General features: G+C 44.9%; 1 protein-coding gene and 1 long non-coding RNA gene across 15 annotated transcripts in view; one reads left to right on the top strand and one right to left on the bottom strand.

Moving 5' to 3' along the window:
- EMSY (EMSY transcriptional repressor, BRCA2 interacting) overlaps positions 1–12629 on the top strand; it is a 55477-nt gene extending 42848 nt beyond the window's left edge. For 13 of the 14 annotated variants that reach the window (XM_054195318.1, XM_054195311.1, XM_054195341.1 and 10 more), the window contains 2 exons: positions 6314–6530; positions 8699–12629. Coding sequence is in view for 2 of the 14 variants with exons in the window: in XM_054195321.1 (XP_054051296.1) it covers positions 6314–6352 (39 nt within the window). In the remaining 12 variants the exon portion in view is untranslated. The remainder of the gene's footprint in view (positions 1–6313; positions 6531–8698) is intronic. The other variant, XM_054195330.1, reaches the window with a different exon arrangement.
- Positions 11136–18349, bottom strand: LOC128907030 (uncharacterized). Its single transcript, XR_008465445.1, has 3 exons — positions 17903–18349; positions 11395–12090; positions 11136–11262 (listed from the first exon to the last, which is right to left on the bottom strand). It is a non-coding gene; the product is annotated as an uncharacterized LOC128907030 (long non-coding RNA).
- Positions 18350–21535: the final 3186 nt, after the last annotated feature.

The following is a 21535-nucleotide window of genomic DNA, read 5'->3' as shown; positions in this document are numbered from 1 at the left end:
AGAAAACCAGAAGCTACTTCCAGTTGTGTCACCTTACATGTGGAGGATTTTTTGAACAGAATGCATGACTAAATAGATGGGTGTAAAAAAAAAAAAAAAAAAAAAAAAAAAAATATCCACCAAAACCCAAGACCTTTTAAAAAAAAAATAATATCAGAAGTCAGGGAAACTTAAAATTAAAATTATATGCCTTTTTTTTCTCTAATATATAAGAAGTTCCTGTAGTCTAAGGGTTTCACAGATGAGGGTGGTTGTGCGTTCCCGTGGGTACACTGCGACAGTAGATGGTTTCAGCTTGGCAATGTTCAATCCAAAAAAGACTGAGCATAATTTAAGATAATGAACTAGAAAACTCATAGTGTTTCAGTGTTTCCCTGCCTTTGAAAAAAAAATAGTATGTTTAGCGCCTGTGTGTCTGTGCTGGACACAGGACTTGCTCCTCTCCCTGGGTTGGGTGTAAACCATGAAGAATGATTGCTAATGGCCTGCGCAAAGTTTCCTTCCATGCTGTGGGGCTGAGAGGTTTTCCCCTACCCAAAGTCTGCTCTGAAAATCTGTGAATCTGGTTCCTTCCAGTAGAAACGCAGCACATAGTTTACGATAAATTGAGAGCCTAACATAACTTGTCAAAGGGAAAGTTAAGAAAGAAGTGCCTTGAGATGAATTTGTGGGTTCCTATGCAAGAAGGAAATTGTCATTAGTGGCTCTTTAATCTGTATAGAGGCGTAAAAATAGAAACTTGGACAAAATCAATACCAAGTTTGAGGATAATTAATTAACGGTTACCAGACAGTGTTGTGTTTTCTGTCATTTGGAGGCTTTTCTTTCCAACAAACCCAGGGGCTGCAGGTTGAAATCCAGTGACCTCCTATCTCCTATAGCGGCGATGAAACTAGGCAGTTCCATCGGTATCTTAAGGCTTTAAGCTATGAAAAAGTATTAATAAAATAGTACTTGGTGATTCCTTGAGGCAGCTGGAGCTGGGACTGGCAAGTGGGGGTAACTGGTGATCTTGGATGGATTGCAGTGGTGGTGGATTTTTTTCTGTTTCACTGTGCTTGGGCGAAAGGTTGCTGAAGCAGAGTAAGATAATGGGTACCTGGGAGCTTGTTCATCATTCCTTGGCAAAATGGTCTTTGAATTATTTGGGGTAAGAAACATACTAAGAGGTTTTTAAGCATTGGAGACTGAAGAGTAACACTGCCTTGAATAATTTTTGGAGTTCCTGGACTGTTAGAATTGTCCAGTAAATACTCCGGATCAAGTTCTACTCAGAACTTCATATGCTTTTGGTTTCACCCCGTACTTGGCCACTTCTCAAAACCAGAATTTCTTTTTATGATACCTTGATATCTTTCTCCGCTTTTCCATCTCTCGGTACGTTTTTTGCAGGTTTGAAATTTTCTGGGATCCTGTTTTCTGTAGCTGCCTTTTCTTTATGACATCCATTTGATAAAGATACTCATATCACCTAAGTAGGGGTGGGTAATTAGGACCCTGGGCTCTTTGGGTTATCACTGAACCCTTCAGAGGGTGGTAGGCATGTCAGCCCGTCTCTTGTGGACTACGTGTGGGATTTAGACTCCATAGAATGGTTGGCTTGGAAGGGACCTTCAAAGATCATCTCATCATGTCTCATGAACGCCCAGACTACCCAGCATGAATCCTCTGTGACGGACGATTTGCTAAAACTTTAGAAATTCTGAGTATCTTCTGTCTAATTTATTACTTGTTAGAGCAAAGGCTGGTCAGGAATTGCTCTCTTGTCTGGTAACAAATCCAGATTTTCGCAGCCGTTGGCCAGAACTGTCCTGGAGCTCGTAGGACTCCGGTATTTTGGGACTTCTTCACATCAGTCTCTACCAGAGGCCAACTGAAGACTCTGGGAGTCTCTGCACAGGCTTTTATTTCTGTTAAGGAAGATGGTTTTTATATATTTATGCATATGGAGTGCATAGTGGGCTGGCTGTCTCTAGAGATGAGCGAGTCTGTCACTGCTGCCCTGTAGTTGTCACCATGGTCATTGGCTATCTCCATAAACGTAAACCCTTTGAGCTGGATGTTTGGTCAGGCCAGACCTTTCCTGCAGACTAGTTAATCCCTCACTGCCAAGTTACTCTTTGATATTGCAACCTTTTTTAAAAGCAAAGCAAGCTACTGTTTAGGGTTTCTTTTGTTTGGTGTCTCTTCCAGGTTTCTGTTTTCCGAATTCTCTTTGTTCCTAGGAAGCTACGTTCCCTCTAAGTTTAGTTCAGACCTGTCATTTGCTCTGCTATCTCCCATTCTTCCTGCAAGACTCATGGAATAGTTTGTGTTGGAAGGGCCCTTTAAAGGCCATCTAGTCCAACCCCCCTGCCATGAGCAGGGACATCTTCAACTAGACCAGGTTGCTCAGCGCGCCGTCCAACCTGGCCTTGAATGTTTCCAGGGATGAGGCATCTCCCACCTCTCTGGGCAACCTGGGCCAGTGTCTCACCACCCTCATCATAAAAATCTTCCTTATATAAAGCCACGTATGATATATAATTTCCATGGAAAGAATGGGAATGCTTGCATCCCTTCCTTACAAGAAACTTCTCATTGCCTGAAACCTTAATAGAAAAGGGCTGGGAACAGTTCTTCATGCATTCACAAGGTCGGTGAGGTTGGCAGGAACCTCTGGAGGTCATCTAGTCCAACCATGCTGCTCAGAGCAGGGTCAGCTGGGGCAGGCTGCTCCAGGACTATGTCTGGTTGGCTTCTTTGGAAATCATAGAATCATCGAGGTTGGAAGGGATATTTCAGATCAACCATCAACCTAACACTGCCAAAACCGCCACTAACCCATGTCCCTCAGCACCACGTCTGCCCGGCTTTTAAATCCCTCCAGGGATGGTGTTTCCACCACTTCACTGGGCAGCCTGTTCCAATGCTTGACAACCTTTTTGGTGAAGAAATTTTTCCTAATATCCATCCTAAACCTCCCCTGGTGCAACTTGAGGCCGTTTCCTCTTGTCCCATCACCTGTTCCCTGGGAGAAGAGACCGACCCCCCCGGCTACCCCCTCCTTTAAGGGGGTTGCAGAGAGCGAGAAGGTCTCCCCTCAGCCTCCTTTTCTCCAGGCTGAACACCCCCAGCTCCCTCAGCCGCTCCTCACAAGACTTGTGCTCCAGACCCCTCACCACCTCCGGTGCCCTTCTCTGGACCATCACCCATGAGGAAACTCAACAACCTGTGTCAGTGTTTGGCTACCTGCACATTCATTTTTCTTTTCTTTCAATTTCCATTTAAGTGTAATTTTGTGGTTTTGAGTTTTTCACCCTTGTCTCTTGTCCTTCCCTGGGTTACCACTGAGAAAAGTCTGGCTCCATCTTCTTTACATCCCCTTTACACAAAAATCAGGTATTTTTACACCTGGAGAACATCCCCTTTCAGCCTTATGCCCAGAAACCTGAATGGCTGCAAAACCAATGGTAGAAAAAACACTTTGAGAAATCACTTCTGGTTTAAGTTTTCAATAACCTGGCCCAGGGTATGACGCTTGTCTTCTTGGGATGTTTGGCTTCTGCCACATGTCCCCGCCAGTGGGAGGATTTCAACTACAAGTGATGCGAAATTTGCTGCTTTCAGGGCTCTGGGAAATAAATGCCATTAAAACCATTGTCGAGGCAGCTTGGAGGGATTATAGCCATGGGCTTTTGGGAGCGTGAAAATAATACCAGGAAATGGTTTGAAATTATACCCAGGGAGGCTGGAATAAGATTTTCCTCTTGCGTATCACATGGAGAAGATGCTGCCTCTCCAGAGTCAGCACCAGGGACTGTCTATGGGGTGTCTACATGTCCCAAAGGACTTCTTCAAGGTTATGAATTTATCCAGAATTTAATTTCTCCCAGAGACGCAGGAATCTTATGGGTTTCAGTTGATTTTATTCTTAGTTTCTTTTCTTGTTTGTTTGTTTCCTGTCAAGATGTTATTTTTTGTTGTTCTTTGTTTGAACTAAATGTCACAGTGAGATGTCGTAGCGAGCTTGGGCTATTTATAGTGGAAAGCAGCAGTATCTTGACTTTCAAAGTCTGTAGCGCAGAATCGAGAGTGCAATATTTCTGGTCAGGAAATGGCAAAGGTTTGTTTTGAAATAAGCTGTAAAAGCAGAGCCTGTAGTATAAACAGCTACTTTGGGGTACTGTGAGGCAGGAGGAGTGCCTTTTTAGATGCCGGGACTGCATAAAGTAATACTGATCCTGAGCCAAAAGTGAGATTATTATTTTTATTTTTTTTTTCCTGTTGTGATTGCCTTTCTCCTTGTCCTGGCAACTTCAACCTGGTGGTTGAAGAAGACGCTCTTCCCTCTGTAGTTACACCTTTGGGACCTTTTCTCCTTCCATCAATTTTCAGCCCTTCTCCTGTGAGCGCCTGCTGAGCAAGGTGGTCGCAGGAAGGAAGAAATGCAATTTATTTCCATCTGTCATGGCAGTGAAGAGTGGATGCGTTGTCCTGCAGCAGCTGGGAACGGGGCTGGTTCACGTTCACTTGATCATGTTGATCAAAATGTAGAGGTTATTCAATGGTTATTTGAATAATAAGAAGTTATTTCAATAGTCCACGATCTTTAAGGTCCCTTCCAACCTAAACCGTTCTATGACTCTATGAAGTATCGTCCTACATTGCCATCTCTCCTCTGATGCTTAGTGAGTTCTGCACTCTCCAGAAGCAGTCTGCACTTGGGAATTGAAGGGAATCCTTAGGGGACATCCCAGCCCAGCACGGAGTGAGCGTGAAGGATCTTTGGAATGCGCATGGTACAGGAGCCCGCTGCGGTGGAAGTGGAAATCCAGTCTAAAGGGTCAAGAAAAAGAAATGCTGCTCCAACAGCCCTTAAAAAAGAAATATTCTCTTTATACCTTGGTTCTGCACGTTCTCCAAGGATGCAGGACACATCCCCTTATCCTGGCTGGCTATTTTTTGTAATATGAGGATGTAGTAATGAGAGATGAAAAATCACCTTTAAAGCAGACTGTCCAGCAAGAAATTTATCTGTTGGGTTTGTTTGCTTTTTTTTTTTCCCAAATCAAATTTTGTTATTTAATTGTAAAATAGACCCTAGCATTTCAGTGCTGCTTTTTTTAATAAGTTAAAATAGGAACATGTGAACTCATTAGGGGGAAAAAAAAAAAAAAAAAAAAAAAGAAAAAAAAAAGAATTGACCTAAATTGTGGCTAAAATCCTTTTGGGAATGAGAAGGTTTCTGTTGAATTGTTTTTCGTATGTGCTGTGTTTTCAGTTTTTTCCCTTGGTTTGTTTTGGACATGAAATAGAAATACTCTCTTGGTTTGAGAAGAGGTTAAAAACAGCATGAGAACAAACCACAAGAAGTAGGAAGTAGCACAAGTTTAGTGAGAACAAAGTTTTGTAGCTGCAGCGTTCCCAGAAATAGGGATATTTGTTTTCCTCTCCGGACTTTTACTCGGACGTTCTGCCTGCAGCCGCGTTTGGGCTGCGGTGACGCAAAGCACCGACAAAGCGCCGTAGTGAGCTCCCACTTTGTGGTATTTCTAAATATTGAAAAAGTGTCCGGAGAAGGATTTGGGTGCTCAGAAATATTTTTTTTTTCAACTGCATCAGTTGGATGCAATAGCTATGAGTGAGCCCTGTGCAGCCTCCTCTTTTTGCATGAAAATACAGAATACAGATCCATGGGTGACCGTGGCATGGTTTTAGCTTTTATGAATTATGATTTTTTTTTTTTTTCCCCCAAACCTACTGTGTAAATGTGCAACACAGAAGCTCAGAAGGATGAATTTGAGAACTGGAGGGCTGCCTTCCCTGTAAAGCAGTGATTTTGGTCAGGATGGAGCCTGGCTAGCCTTGCCTTGAGGACACACAAACTCATTCGGTTGCTGATACTGGTTCAGTGCCTCCCTCTGAGTTTGTCCTGAGGGATGGACAAGTTCTCCTGTGATAGATGGGATTGAAGAGACCAAAATAACAGTAAATATCTGCCAAAGTGGTACAGATATCACAGGTTAGGGCTTTATTGCAAATAAATCTTATCAAGTGGCTTTATTACAAATAATTTTTATGGAGTGAGACTGATATTAGTGCATAGACTCAATGAGAAATTGCCTGGTCTGATCAGCCACCGTGAATGTACCGTGGATGTCGGAGTTACCTTTGGATCAGGGTTGGCACAGGTGCTTTTTGGAAGATTATTGTGGCCATGTTTGGAAATAAAATAGGAACCTCAAGCTGAAATAAACTGGGGTTGGGGAATGGGGGTTGTAAACTTTGAAGATGAGGGTAAATGTAACCTGGATCATTTGAATTCTCTCAGTCAAGGTGCAGGAAGGCACAAGGACAACTCTGGCCCTAGAGCTTTATCCCCCTTGCAAGAGTTGAGCGGAAGTGATCTGGGAAATTGCTTGCCTTGGACTTATGTGGCATCTACAGATGGTGAGTGGGACATGGGGAATGCTGGCGTGCAGATGCCAGCAGGACAACTGGAAGTGAACTACCGAAATCCCCTACTGAGAGCTGCAGCTCCTGTTATGGTGAGATATGGTTAACCCTGGTTTGTACCCAGATCAGAGAGTCCTAGAATCACAGAATGGTGTGGGCTGGAAGTGACCTTAAAGATCATCTCGTTCCACCCCCCTGCCCTGGGCTGGGACACCTCCCACCAGACCAGGCTGCTTCAAGCCTCGTCCAACCTGGCCTTGAACCCCTCCAGGGATGGGGCAGCCACAGCTTCTCTGGGCAACCTGGGCCAGGGGCTCACCACCCTCACAGCAAAGAATTTCTGCCTGAGATCTCATCTAAATCTCCCCTCTTCCAGTTTGAAGCTATTACCCCTTGTCCTACCACTGCATACCCTTGCAAAAAGTCCCTCTCCAGCTTTCTTGTAGGCCTCCTTTAGGGACTGAAAGGGGCTCTAAGGTCTCCCCGGAGCTTTCTCTTCTCCAGACTGGTGGTTGATTTGATGGTGGCACAACTGTTTGCAAAGCTTACAAAGGCTCTCAAAGTTTAGAACAAAGTTACCAAGTTCCTGACTGAGGTGGACTAAGCACACCATTACCTCATTCCTCCTCACCTTCCACCCCTAGAAAATAAATTTTAAATTTACCATCTTTGTTCTTAAAGCTACTGAAAATCACTTTTCCTGTCCGACAACTTCCTTATGAGATTGAGGTTTGTTTTCATCACAAATCATACCCTTGTTCTTGGGTCTGGCAGAAAGGATGTCCTTTGTGTGGTTGCCAAAAGACTTCATGGTTTTCCGTTCCCTTCTCTTTTCTTCATGGACTTTGTGGTCACCCTAGAGTAATCTCTACAGCATAGAAGATGACTGTAACATAATGAATGGAGGTTTTCAGGTCAAATCCAAGTGAAGTTCCCCTTGGAAATCACCAAGAAATTGCTTAGTTGGTTAGCATGGCTGTGGAAAAGCATGGGGCTACTTCCTCACCAGAGGTCTAGAAAAGAAAAGAGGCCTGCTTGTGGGATGGGACATCTGGGACACGTATGTGTGGCATGCTGACTGCATGGCACAAAGCAAGATGTTGATGGGGTCCTGGTGCACAACAAGCTCAATATGAGTCAACATTGTGCTGCTACAGCAAAGAAAGCCAACAGGATGCTGGGTTGCATCAACAACGTGATCACCAGCAGAGATGAAGAAGTCATTATCCCACTCTGCTCAGCGTTGGTCAGGCTACACCTGGAATACGGTGTTCAGTTTTGGTCCCCACTATACAAAAAAGATGTGGACAGGCTGGAGAGAGTCCAGAGAAGGACCACCAAGATGATCCAAGGACTGGGAAGCCTGCCGCATGAGCGAAGGCTGAGAGAACTGGGTTTTTTCAGCCTTGAGAAAAGAAGGCTTAGGGGACACCTTATCACCATGTTTCAGTATTTAAAGGGTGGCTACAAAGAAGATGGAGACTCCCCTTTTACAAGGAGCCACATGGGAAAGATGAGGGGTAATGTGTACAAGTTACTCCTGGGGAGATTCCCACTGGACACACGAGGAAAATTTTTCACGAGAACAATCAGCCATGGGAATAATCTCCCTAGGGAAGTGGTGGATTCCTCAACATTGGACACTTTTAAGACTCAGCTGGACAGGGTGCTGGGCCATCTTGTCTAGAGCATACTTTTGCCAAGAAAGGTTGTACCAGATGATCCTTGAGGTTCCTTACAACCTGGTATTCTATGATTCTGTGTTGAGTTGCACATGTTCAAGAGGGACAAGGAACTGCTGGAGAGGGGACAGCAAAGGGCTACCAAGATGCTGAGGGGATTGGAACACCTCTCCTACGAAGAAAGGCTGAGGGAACTGGGTCTCTTCAGTCTGGAAAAAAGATGACTGAGGGGGGATCTTATCAATGCTTAGAAATACTGAAAGGGTGGGTGTCAGGAGGATGGGGCCAGGCTCTTTTCAGTGGTGCCCAAGTGACAGGACAAGAGGTAATGAGCACAAACTTGAGCATAGGAAGTTCCACCTAAACATGAGGAGGAACTTTCCTTTGAGGGTGGCAGAGCCCTGGCACAGGTTGCCCAGAGAGGTGGTGGAGTCTCCGTCTCTGGAGACATTCCAAACCCGCCTGGACGCGTTCCTGTGCCACCTGCTGTGGGTGACCCTGCTCTGGCAGGGGGTTGGACTGGATGATCTCCAGAGGTCCCTTCCAACCTTATGATTCTATGTTTGTTGTCTTTGCAGAGATGCATGCGCTACCCCACAGGCAGGTGAAGCCCATGGGCCCTTGAGAAGGAAGGAAGAGGATGTCTTTTGCAGCCCAGGACTGGTGAGCTCCACAGGTCAATTATGAATTGATGCATGAGCTCCCAAACTTCAGGTTACCAATCATGCCATCAAGAGGTGTGGTGACATCAACCATGTAGTCACTACCACTGTCCCATGGGATGTGCAAAGAGTCCTGGATGTGATGAAATTTTACAGTATAATAGCAAGGATAGAAATGATACTAACCTCCAAGGACTTGTGTAGTCCCCTGCGAGGAACTTAACGTGCCTTATCCTTCCCCTTGTTTTTTGTCTGTGTGCTCTTTGGGATACTATATTGTTATCTGCAAATAAGCGAGTCTGCACTGCAAAAACATTCACCCTTTCTGGACGCCCCATTTGCTACAACCTCTATGGCAATGTCACTTAAAGTCATGACAGCGCCTTCGTTGGTTTTTGAGATCACTCGTGAGCCCTGGAAGACAGCAGGCAGTGGGAACGTCAGGATGCACCTGGATAGCTGGATTTTGTGCCTGTGGAAAATGGTGATTGTTTCTCCTACAGACTTAAGATTCTAACTTTTTTTTTTGTTGGTTTATCAAAATTCAAATGCTGGTGACTTGAGCCCTCCATCTGTTATATTCCACCCATCCTGTTCATCATACTCTTCATTCTGGAGTGTGCATCCCTCGTTGCCACCAAACCACTGCAAGATGCCCAATGAAAGGGGGCATTCATGCTGTCTGGTGTGGCTTGTCCAGTGGACTTGTCTTCTGCTTCCCTTGGCCAGGCGCGTTGCGTATTGCGGTGTAGTAAGCAGTAACTTATGCTAACATAACACTTACTATTGCTGCTGTTGGAGTCTTGCCAAAAATATTGTTAGGTTTATTTGTCAGATTTTAATACCAAAACATAAATAATCCAACCCAAGAGAGCTTAGTGTAGATACCTTCTGGCTGGCTTGGCAGGGACCCAGCCTAGCTGTGTGTTGACACAACACGCTCCATGCTGAGCATGGTGTCTTGGCTACGGTCTTGTTGCTCTGCCGTTGTGGCAGTGACGTTCCTGCTTTGCTGTCATGGTCTGTCCAAATTCATCCTGTACTTCCACAAACCATCCGTTTTTGAAAAGTTTCCTCTTGACGCTAGTGCTCTCTGCTGATCCATCTTCCGACCAGAGAGGAGTCACCACGGAGGATGCTTCTGAAAGAAACTCTGGGACTCGCTCCTGCTTCCTCTCCCCTACAGTCTTTTATTGGCACGCAATTTTAGCTTTCCATCACTATTTAGGTGGCACCAGTCTCTTCTGAACTATGTAGGATACTGCTGGTTTGTGGGAATAAAAAAGCAAGGAGTCCCCGAGATTTCTGAGGCTCTAAGGACAGTGAGGAGCTCAGGGCCACGCGGAGCGTGAATGGGTTAAACCAACAAATTAAAGGCCACCGTTATTTGGGATTTCCATGGGTTTCTGTGCCACAGCTTCAACTTCTGTTTGCTTTTAGGTTCAGCTACTGAGAACTTATTGTTTCATAAAAAAAAATAAATATTGTTTTGTCAAAATAATAGAACTTGATTATAACGGAAGTGGAGAAAGACTGCTGTTTGGGAAAGACTGACTCGTTTAATTGAATGCTTCATTTCTGAAACATGAGCCTATAATGTCTTATGTTTGTGGTTTGTTTTTGTTTTTTTTTCTTTTATGGATGCTGAAGGACTGAACTGGCAGAAAACGTACGTGAGTTTTGAATTAAACATATGATTTTATTTTTTTTCCCCTCCTGAAAACATATTGACGTAAAAGACAAATCAAAGGGTCAGGTGTCTTTATCGGATGCCACCTGCGTGAGGCTCTCTAGGAATGAAGCCAGGCTGCTGCGGCCACGCTGCAAGCTCGCTCTTGTTTTGCAGGAGCGTAAACAATCCTATGCAGATGGTTTACAGCGAACCCAAGTCGGAACAGCACAAACTGCATCCCGCTGTAAACACGATTTCCTGTGAAGAACAATAATACTTAATCACTTTTTTTATGTTGCAGTTTGAGCTTGGTGGCAGCCCGGTCTCCTTCACGATCACCTGACAAAGGAAATAGCTCAAAAAATCAAATTACTAGGAGAAAACCCCCAAATTCATTACTCTGGTACGATGTATGATGACGTTATAAATATGAATTCTTCGCTTCTTTCCCAGCCTCAACTGGGAGAGAGAAATTATGCTTTTTAGCAATCTCCATTTAATTTCTTATTCTGCCGTTCATGCCTTGACATTTGAAGTGATGTCCAAGAGTGAACAAAAAAAGGTTCTGGTGAAAGTTCAGTTTAATTCTTTATATGTTTTTTTGCAACTCTTAAAGGGCAAGATTTTATAAGTGATATGCGTAGGAACTGAAAACCTGTTATTATTCTTTCCAGAAGCATCTTAAACAGGTTGTTTTCCAAAGTCCATGGTTGAAGAAACTGCGAGGGGATTAAGTTCCCTGGTTAAAATATTTGTGGAGAATCCTCAGTTATTTGTCCTTATAAGAAGGAGGAAGGATGGTAGTTTCCTGTAATGGAAGAAAGTGCCTCTGTTAACCACTGAAGGCAGCGTATATAAGAGAAATGAGGATTGAAGGGAATGTGAGTGGGAAAATCATAATTAATTCTTTCCCTGTAAGCAGCAAGTTAAATTTGCTTACCTGTATACAGCTGGTGAACTGTGATGTTCACCAGCTCTCCTGGTGAACAGGAGAGCTTACAGGGTTTCTTGAGAGGTGGAACTGAGCAAAGATAGTACGTCTTGATATTTAATCCAATGCACTTTCTCTTATATTCTAATGGTCTCTAAGGTCAGGTGGTGGAAACCGTAATGAAGACTCCTGGGCAGGGCAAAACCATGGGGCATCCTGTAGGGAACCAAACACAAACTTGCTGTGAGTCATGGGGATGACATGGTTAGTGTCCATGGTTGCCATGGAGCTTACATTTCAGAGGGTAATGTAAAATGCTGGTGGAAGAGGAAAATTGAAAGCTCCTCCTTATGCCAAAGCAGGGACGAGCATCTGTAGTGGAGGAAGATGAATTCTGACTCTTGCATAGACGATGCATCTCCCATACTCCGCTTTTTCAGATGGACTTTCATAATAGATCTTCTAAGCATAAAACCTTTTTGCTGAAGCAAGGAATACCGTACTGGATCCAGGTGACGAGGCGGTCATCCAGCAACAGTTGATTTTTGTATCGGTACTAAGCAGCCAGTCTAAAAACCACGAGGGAGAGCTTCTGTGTTGGGGAAAATGCATTACTCTCACCAAGCTGTTCAGGTGGTGGGAAGCACAGCTGGGAAACCTGTGGCTTCCAGGTCAGGAAGGGTGCAGAAGCCCTTTTCTTGCAGCCTATGGAAAAAAACCATGGATGGTCTTAGTAGACCAATGTCTCGTCTCTCAAGACCCATCCCACTACCCTCTCTCCTGAGCTGACCCAACAGTGCTATGCACTGAGCTTTGCTCCAGCATGTGGACATAAATAATAATTTTTTTTTTCCAATCAAAAACTTTCACAATAACGTGGTGACTTTTTGACCATGTGTGTGAAATTTCTCTCTCTCTTCTATTAGTGTTTTTCTTATCTTCAGGCCTTTCTCCTCAAATAAATACCAGCAGGTTGCTGACCAGCTTCTCTCCTTCGGGGAAAGCATGCCTTTGTGGTGAAGACGCCGAACTAGGGCTCACATCATCTGGGTTTACATGGTATCTGTGACCACAGGCAAATAAATCACTGTCACTGCTCTTCGCCTTGGCTCTCCGAGCATTTGGCCATCTCCCTACTCCACGGGGTAGCATAAGGATAAAATCCATTTGTGATCCCGAGTTGCTTGGATACTGTGTGGATTTAGGGCAAAATAAAAAATAAATAAACAGAAAAATGCATCTTCTACAGTCTTGCCTCCGGTCTCCAGCCCTCCTCATCTAATTAACTGACCCCTGTGTCTTTCCTCGGGCCAGTTTGCCATCCCAAGCTGCTGCTTTTGCTGCTCATCTGGTGTCCTCACTCAGCAGCTCCCCACAGGGCCCTGCGACTTCTCTCCCTGATTGGCAGCTTTTAATTGGCAAATCATTGCCCTCTTCCATCCCAATTCCTCCCTTCCCTGCAACATCCCTAGGTGATGCCTGAACAATAAAATACAACTGACGTCCTCTTCCAGGGCTTTCCCCGCATCATCTGCTCCTCGGAGGAAGCAGTGCTCATTTTTAGCCTTATTTTACTATTAGGTTATATATTATTTATATATATACAGATTATCTCTCTCTATATATAATCTTTATTACCTAATTCCAGGCTGAGATTATGAGTTGGACTGAAGAATCCTTAGAAGCCATAGCTACAACTACACAGACATTATCATGCAGTGGTGACCAAGGTGTTTGTAGTTTTAATAGGAGATAAAGTGTTTTGCAGGGCTTGGATGAGAGGATTTGGCTGGGTTCCAAGGGGGGGTGTCTGCATTGATCAGCCCACGCTGATGGTAGTAGAGCTGCACCACTTGAAACCTGCTCATGACTTTCGATTCCAATTAATTATATGCTGAGATTTATTTTTCAAATGAGAATGAAATTCCTTGTTTCATCTTAAATTTTGTTCAGCATGTGCGTATGCTATAGGAAACTATGGACTTTTCAGTGCCATTAGCTAGAAGTTTGCAGCACTTCTGGCAACTTTTTATATATTTATATTTAAATCATAGAGTCATAGAATGGTTCGGGTTGGAAGGGACCTCAAAGATCATCTAGTCCCAGCCCCCCTGCGCCGGGCAGGGACACCTCCCACTAGACCAGGTTGCTCCAAGCCCCGTCCAACCTGGCCTTGAACCCCTCCAGGGATGGGGCAGCCACAGCTTCTCTGGGCAACCTGGGCCAGGGGCTCACCACCCTCACAGCCAAGAATTTCTTCCTCAGATCTCATCTAAGTCCCCTCTTTCAGTTTAAAACCCTTCCCCCTCGTCCCATGGCTCCCCTCCCTGATCCAGAGTCCCTCCCCAGTTTTCCTGGAGCCCCTTGAGGGACTGGAAGGGGCTCTAAGGTCTCCGCGGAGCCTTCTCTTCTCCAGGCTGAACACCCCCAACTCTCTCAGCCTGTCCTCACAGCAGAGGGGCTCCAGCCCTCTGACCATCTTCATGGCCCTCTGCTGGACCCATTCCAATAGGTCCATGTCCATGCATATATATATGTATCTTGAATGGTGTACATCAGCTAGCGACTGTTTGTGTACTGCTTTCTGGAAGCACATGCCAGCAGCTCCTTGCTTCTCCCCTGGAACCAGTATAGTTTCCATGGCTCAGCTACTGATGATGCTGAGATGCCCTGGGGAGCGTTCGCAGCAATTGGGCTTTATTAGCTGCCAACAACATACATTTTCCTTCCTCCTGGCCCCAGCATCAAGGCTACACTTGTAAAGGCAACGGGTCAGCTGGAATCATTCTTCCCTTTGGTGGAATATAGGGATGTTAACATGCGTTGCATCTTAAATTTACAGGGAAAAGCGATGTAGGTGCTGACTTTGTATGCAGGATACAGCAGCTGCTGCCATACGTTCTGCTAAACTGTTTGCCGAGGGTGGCTGGTCAAACGCTGAGTATGTTTGCAGTGATGGAGTTTTCAGAGCTGGAGCATGCTTCAGTGGGGGTCTTTTTAGTCTGGAAAAGAGAAGACTGAGCAGGGATCTTATCAATGCTTATAAATACTTAAAGGGTGGGTGTCAGGAGGATGGGGCCAGGCTCTTCTCAGTGGTGCCCAGGGACAGGACAAGGGGTAACGGGCACAAACTTGAACATAGGAAGTTCCACCTCAACATGAGGAGGAACTTCTTTCCTGTGAGGGTGGCAGAGCCCTGGCACAGGCTGCCCAGAGAGGTGGTGGAGTCTCCGTCTCTGGAGACATTCCAAACCCACCTGGACGCGTTCCTGTGCAACCTGCTCTGGGTGACCCTGCTCTGGCAGGGGGTTGGACTGGATGGTCTCCAGAGGTCCCTTCCAACCCCTGCCATGCTGTGATTCTGCAATTCTCTGATTCTGTGTAAGATGCCTTTCCCTCTATTCCCAAATGATCTTCCCACTGCGTAGAAGGTCAGGAGGTACCACTTCAGTGACTATAACAGAACTGAAGGTCATCCTGGATTCTTCTTAGGTTCCAAAAGCCACTTCTATCTTTTCTATGTCGTTCCCTATTGTCCTGACTTACAGCAGTACACACGAACCCAGCAACCTGACTTCATGGGCTACAACTCTCCCAATAAGCCAAACTGGGTCAGGGCATGGTCCTAGACATGGTCCTCTGGTTGCCAAGACCTTGACTGTTAGCACAGCAATTGCTATTACTGCAAAGCAATGTCAGGTGCTTATTCACAAATCTGAGTACATGCTTCAGAGTAAATTCCTCCTGGATGGAACCAATGAAGCAAAACCCAGCTGTTTGCTCAAACGTAGCTGCAAATAATGATTTCTTTATAGTACAAAGCAAAATCTCACTTAAAAATCAATCTCTTCCTGTCACTGGGTTCTTTGTTTTAGGCTTTAAATGGTTAACTTCACATCTTAGCTGGTCCTCCTCATCCTTTTGTGGCTGATCATAAATACACTGCAGTGAATTCCATTTATTAGATAACATTTGTAGAGTAGCATAGGTGTGAACAGTATTTCATAGATTACAGATAGGATGCACTCCCTGTCTATAAGACTTTGAAATCTAAAAGTAGTCAAGTTAAACACATGGTAGAACATGAGAAAATATTTCATCGCAGGGATTATCTGGGGTTACCAGTGATTAGAAAAGAGGAGTGCTGCTTGGAGAGCTGAATTTTAAGCAGCACTTTGAAGAATACAGGAGGTTTGACAGATGAACACAGGGATGGGGCAAAGGCACACGGCCAAGAATGCGAAGAGACAAAAAAAGAAATTAGATGAGAAGATAGAGATAAGCCAGTGCAGTGTGAAATAGTGGTCTGGATCTTCGTCTTGGCAGGAAAAACTCAAGTTATGAAGGTCAGAGGGACAGTGCAGGTAGAAAAAGAGAAGTCTTAGGACAGCTGTGTTTATAACTTCGAGTGTGTGATTGCGTAGTCTGTGAGGTCTTGGTCTCCAAGAGGGAAGTGTGGACTTCGGAATGAAAGAAAAGAGCACGTGATGTGCTGCAGCAAAGACATTAAAGGAGGAAAAAGAGTCAAAGTTCTGGGAGTCAATGGGAGGTGGAGAGGTGGGATCTGGAAGGAAAATGTGTTCATTTCTGGAAAAAAGTGTGTTTGAAGTGCAGGTCCTGATGGAGGAAGTCCCTATGGGTAGTGTCAGGATAGAGGGGGAAGAGAGGTCAGAGACCAGTGCCAAGGTTCATTGTCACGGCTGTATGGCAGGAGAAGCATAGATGAAATATGTCATGAGCATAGAAGGTGGATAGAAGGAAACACAGAGGATCAAAATCAGGACTCAGGCAAACACTAATACACACAATAAGACTAGAGGTGGAGGAGCCCTCGCAGAAACGTCTGTAGGAAAACATTCAGTGACACCTACTCCATCTCTGTTCTGTCACAGACATCGTTCCCTCTGTCTTCTCACATCCAACAAGAAGAGACCAACTGCTGCTGCCTGGAGGTGGCTATTGTTGCTTATCTGTTAAACTTTCAAAAATACATGGCTGTGCTTTTCCATTCTGTGCCTCATCCTTGGGAAAATTCCCCTGTAGACACCTGCAGATAGACCTACATCAGCAAAGCATGCAGAAACCTTGATGACTTTTGTTGGGCATCACTATTGCTGTTTCCTCCCAGTGCTTTGTTGTGCTCCCCTGTCTATGTTCATCTGTCTGCCCCTTGCTTTATACCTCGACTGTGAGTCAAGCAGACCCTTCAGTAGACCTTCAGGGCGCTGCGGTGATACACAAAAATCATGTCTCAGTCTAGATGTTCCTCCCTGAGAGCTGATGCAGGGTGAGTTGTCGCCCTTCTCCCGGCAGGACTGGTGGAACTCTCTCCCTTGGGTATAGTTATATGTGTCCACAAGCACACTCTGTCTTTTCGTTGCTGTGATTTACTCAAGAACCTGAGAAAAAATTAGCATTGTGATACGGATTCAGGAATCGGCTGGGGGCACCTACCTGGGCACGGGATCTGGGAAACCCCCAGTTTAGCAATATAAATGCAGACACAATGAGCTGTCTCCAGCAGCACAAAAGTAACAGAGGAGAGCTATCAGCAAACGACGGGGGAGTAGGTGGGTGGATTAAAGACAAAAATAAAGAAACCCATGAAAAAAAGTTAGGAAGGCAGGTTTTTTTTTTTCTGTCTGTGCTTGGTGCAACAGTTCCCAGAAAAAGAATGAGGGTAGCAAAATAACACCCTTCCACAAGCCAAAATTTGATTATGAGTGGAAAAACAAACTCCTCTAGCAGCAGCTGCTGTTTTATGTGTGGGACATAAAGCACACAGTATTATGAAACTTGTAATAATATTTAGCAACTGCAGTAATCTAGTTAATTTTTTAATAGATGTTCACTTACATCCTGTTTATAAGATGTCCCTGAGCATCTGCAATATTACAAAGATGTATTGTCATGGCAAGGTGATTAGAGCAGATTGCTTGAGGTGGCAGTGATTAATTAGAGTTTGATTTGCAACCAAGAAAATAAACAGAATCGGAAAGCTTTGGCTGAAATTAAGACAGGTCTTCAGCTAGTCCAAGTTGGCCTGGGTCATTTGAAGACTAAACACTGGTCTGCCTTTCCGTTCTTGGTTTTAATCAAAATCATGTCATTTTACCATACCTTGTTACATGTTTGCCTACCAGCTTTAAGGTTTTCAGCATTATTTATACTGTGTTTTATTTTTATGATCTTACCCAAACCATGTAGAACGAGTTTGGAATAGAACTTGAGTTTTTCCAAAAAAACAGGTATTTCCCCTCGGAGGTTTTGAGCCGAGATGTCTGAATGAAATAAGTAGTCAGGAGAGACTTGCATAAAGACCCCGAGTTCTGTGCAGGTTTACCAGGTTATAAAGTTTTCAACAACAAACGCAAGGATGTCTGTGCATGACTGAGGAATGTCGTGCTGCCCGTGGGATTTGGGGTGATTGGGGCATGGCCAAGTGCTTATACAGCTACCTGAAGGATCGCAGACTTACCAGGTAAGCAGGAGGAGGAAGGCTCCATTTCTTACTGACCTGAGCCCTGAGCAGCTTCCTTGACTTGTTGGAGGTGTCAATCATCAACGAATTTAGAGGGTGGGCAAAGCTGGTAGACAGTTTCCGTGCTGGTAAAGCCGATCTCATCACTTGTTGCAGCAAAAGAAGCAAGTGCAGAGCAAGAGCAGAGGCTCAGCCTGGGTCTCAGTTGAACACCTTGGTGGCTGCATTTTGCCAGTATAGTGTAGGGACAACGGGATGGCCGTAGTCTCTCCTCCACTCATCCTGCGGACAAACAAGAGGCTTCTTTCCTTCTATTTGGCAGCTTCCAACAGCTCCAACTTGTTTAGCAAAGAACCAAGGGGGGAAAAACCCTCACCCCGATCAGTTTGTACAGTAGTAGCAGCGAGTGTTTGTGATAGCAGCCAAACAACTTCTTCTCCTCTTCTGGTGCGTGGGGGTGGGCAGGAGCGAGTCCAAAATCAATAATACCCAGAAACATAACAACAATTAGCACACATACGTAATTAAACCTCCCTGCCTAAAATAGCAGCTCGGAGCACATATTTACCTACTCATGCTTCCCACTAAAAATAAACAGATTAAAGTCACAAGCCTACTGTGTGAGTAGGTGGTGGTGGTGGGGGAAACCACCACGTGTGAAGCGTAGCATGTGATAGAAATTCCTCTGCGCAACATGTTCAGGCTCCCTTCCCATCTCAACCTCTCTTCAGCAGTTTGGATTGAGTTCCTGGACAATTCTTGCCAACAAATACTGGGACAGCGTGTCTGCTTTGTGTCTATGTTGTTATCAATTATCCGCAGCCACTGCAACTGCATTTCCAGGCAGAAGTTATCAGAAGTTTTTCCTTTTTGGGGTTTGTTTGTTTGTTTGCTGGAGACACCAGGGCACCAGGTGACTCAAATCTGGAGTTTGTTTTCTGGCTTTGCCACGTACTCACTGGCATTGTTGGGAGAAGGTTGCACTCATGACATGTGGACTACTATCAATCTGTGCCCATGCAAGGTTTTTTATTCATTGAAAACGTAATTTTTTGACATGTGTCAGCACTGCTCCTTCAGCTCCTTCTCTGCTGGCTTTGTGCAGACAGGACGAATCTCTGAACCATCAAAAAGGGGTGTTTGCACAGCAAAAGCCCGGAAGAATTAGGATGCTGATGGGCCTTATCATCTGCATTTTGTTTGATCCAAGAAGCAGTAAGCAGCAACTCGATATCTTTTGGTTGTGACCTCCATATTCAGCCCAAATCCTTAAACATGTTGGCCTTTCTGCGAGTCCCTTCCCTGAAGGCACAAATACTGTTTCTGTTAGGCTCAGGAAATTAATCTGGACCCTCTCTTTCTTTTGGGTTGAAGTTGCACAGGAACTGTCCCATCAAAGAGCCCCACTTATTTCTGTCTCCTGAATATGCCCTGAGTAATTCATTCTCCAAGACTATGTCTGCACTAGCAGGTTGAACTTGCCCATGACTGTTTGCCGGCACCAAGGCCAACTGGCACGGGATAGCCCATGTCTATACTGATGAAGTCTATTTGTCAAAAATACTTTGTCTTTCGGGAAAGCATGCGATCAATTTTACCTTGTCTGGGTGAGAGGCAATTCCAGCAATACTATTTTTCTGCAGCCTCTCAGATCTCTGTGAGACAGCAAAACCCCTTGGTTTTACAGCTCTGCAATGCAAGAATTATCATTCAAAATGACAGAAAGCAAAACAAAACAAAACCCCACAATTAGATACAGTGAGAGTGATAGTAATTTGGTTGAAGAGATTCCCATCTCTAGGGTTTTTTCCCATGTAGGCAAAATAAACACACAGATTTAATTAATTTCAAACATGTTTTTGTGAGTTAGTACCACGAAATTATGTTTGAGATACATCCAGCCTAACTGAGGAAGGCCTAAGATTTCTTATAGGAATCGCAGCATCGTATATGTGTTCCTCTGCCTGGTCACCTTGTGATCACCTCCTACCTTATTTTTCATTTGGGGATAGTGTGAGTTTAAGCTAGTTGAAGAGCCTCAGAGAGCAGGTGAGCACCACTCCTGCGCCAGATGCTTTCTTTTCCCCCCAGGTTCATCATAGGATGCATGAAGAGCTTTGCTATGCTGCTCATGCAGGGAGGGTGGGGAATGGGAACATCTAACTGTTGTGGTAGTGGACTGCTGAAGGGAATCCAGATGAAACACCTTCTCAGTGAGAAAACAGCAAAATGTGTGTGGAGGATCTTTAAGATCTCCTTCCCTTCCTCCCAACTGAATCTTCTACCTCAGGGATGGAGTCAGACCGATTCCCCAGCTCTCCTTTTAGCCTCGTTAATTGTAGGAGGTGTAAGTGCTGCGTGCTGGCTCTGGCTGGAGACAGGGGTGTCTGCTGCCACGCTTGGGCAGGAAGGCAGGGTGTGGGCAGGAAGCCCTGAGCCCCACCTTGGCAGGGTGAGATCATGGTCTACGCTCATGCGCTGTAAGCACTCCTGTCTCTTGGGAAACTCCTGCTGCTGGCTTGAGTGTCATGGCATGGATGGGAGTGGTGTGTGCCCTTTCAGACACTGCCAGTTCAATGCATGGACAGCTTGGATACCCAGCTGGGCGTTACGAGATCCTCCCAAGCTGTCTTCCCGAGGATCATACAATGGGACATGTCAAAAAACCTCTTCTATCACTCAAGTGCCTCTCTGGTAGAACAGGGGCCTGATTCCTGTTGGTCTTATTAGAAACAGGAGACAAAACCCCTAGTAAGACTCAGATGTATTGGGCATAACCTGGGTGGAAGTTGGGTTACCCAAGTTCAGGAGAGAAACCAAAAACCTCTTGCAGATTCTTCTGAGATTTTTGAAAAGCTGAAAACATAAGTTTACTTCAGAAACTTAACAGGGAACTAAAGTTACTTTAAATGCAGAGGATGCCTTACTTCATCTGAGTTGATTGTCCACTGAAGTATCTAAACTTGGGGCCAACCACCTCAACCAAAAGTCCTGCTGGAACACGCTTTGGTTCCCTCTCTGTACATGCAGCCAGGTCTTCTGCCAGGGGAAACCAGCCCAGGGAAGAGTAGGAGGAAGGGTGTAGCTGGGTCTCTTTCCAACACTCACCCAGGAGCTAAGTGATGCCGGTTCCTACTATTTTTCTGTTCCCCTGATGCCCACCTCACATTCCAACCATTTCAGGATACACATAATGGGTGACCTTCTGGCAAAATCCCTGTTCCTTCCACACTGTTTTCCAAGTATGGGTTTGGGGATCAAGCTTGGGCATTCAGTGATTAACTCAGTGTAATCTTCTGTTGGATCCCCATTTCATTCAGGATGTAAATTCTTCTCCTCTTTGTCCTCAAGGTGATTATTAGAAATGCTACCTTGGTGCACGTGTACAACCTGGACAGAGCCACAACTGGACGAAAGCCCAAGTTGTGGAGCATAAATTGCTGCTGTCAGTGTCTCCTGGGTGAAGGTTGTGGAGCTCTGCACTTACCTTGAACATTTTGTGGTTCGTACATGCGCTTTTCTTAAGAGCCCCATACAGGACCACTGTTACAGTCTTTTTAATTTTTTTTTTAATGAGAAGATAAATTCTTTGTGGTTTATTTCACCAACAGCAAGAAAATAGGTAACAGATCTCTTAGTTAAAAACTAAAATGAAAAATCCCTCATGCG

Source organism: Rissa tridactyla, chromosome 1, assembly GCF_028500815.1.
Source record: "Rissa tridactyla isolate bRisTri1 chromosome 1, bRisTri1.patW.cur.20221130, whole genome shotgun sequence".
Taxonomy (NCBI): domain Eukaryota; kingdom Metazoa; phylum Chordata; class Aves; order Charadriiformes; family Laridae; genus Rissa; species Rissa tridactyla.
The sequence above is the reverse complement of the archived record's forward strand: the minus strand, read 5'-3'. Positions and strand labels throughout refer to the sequence as shown.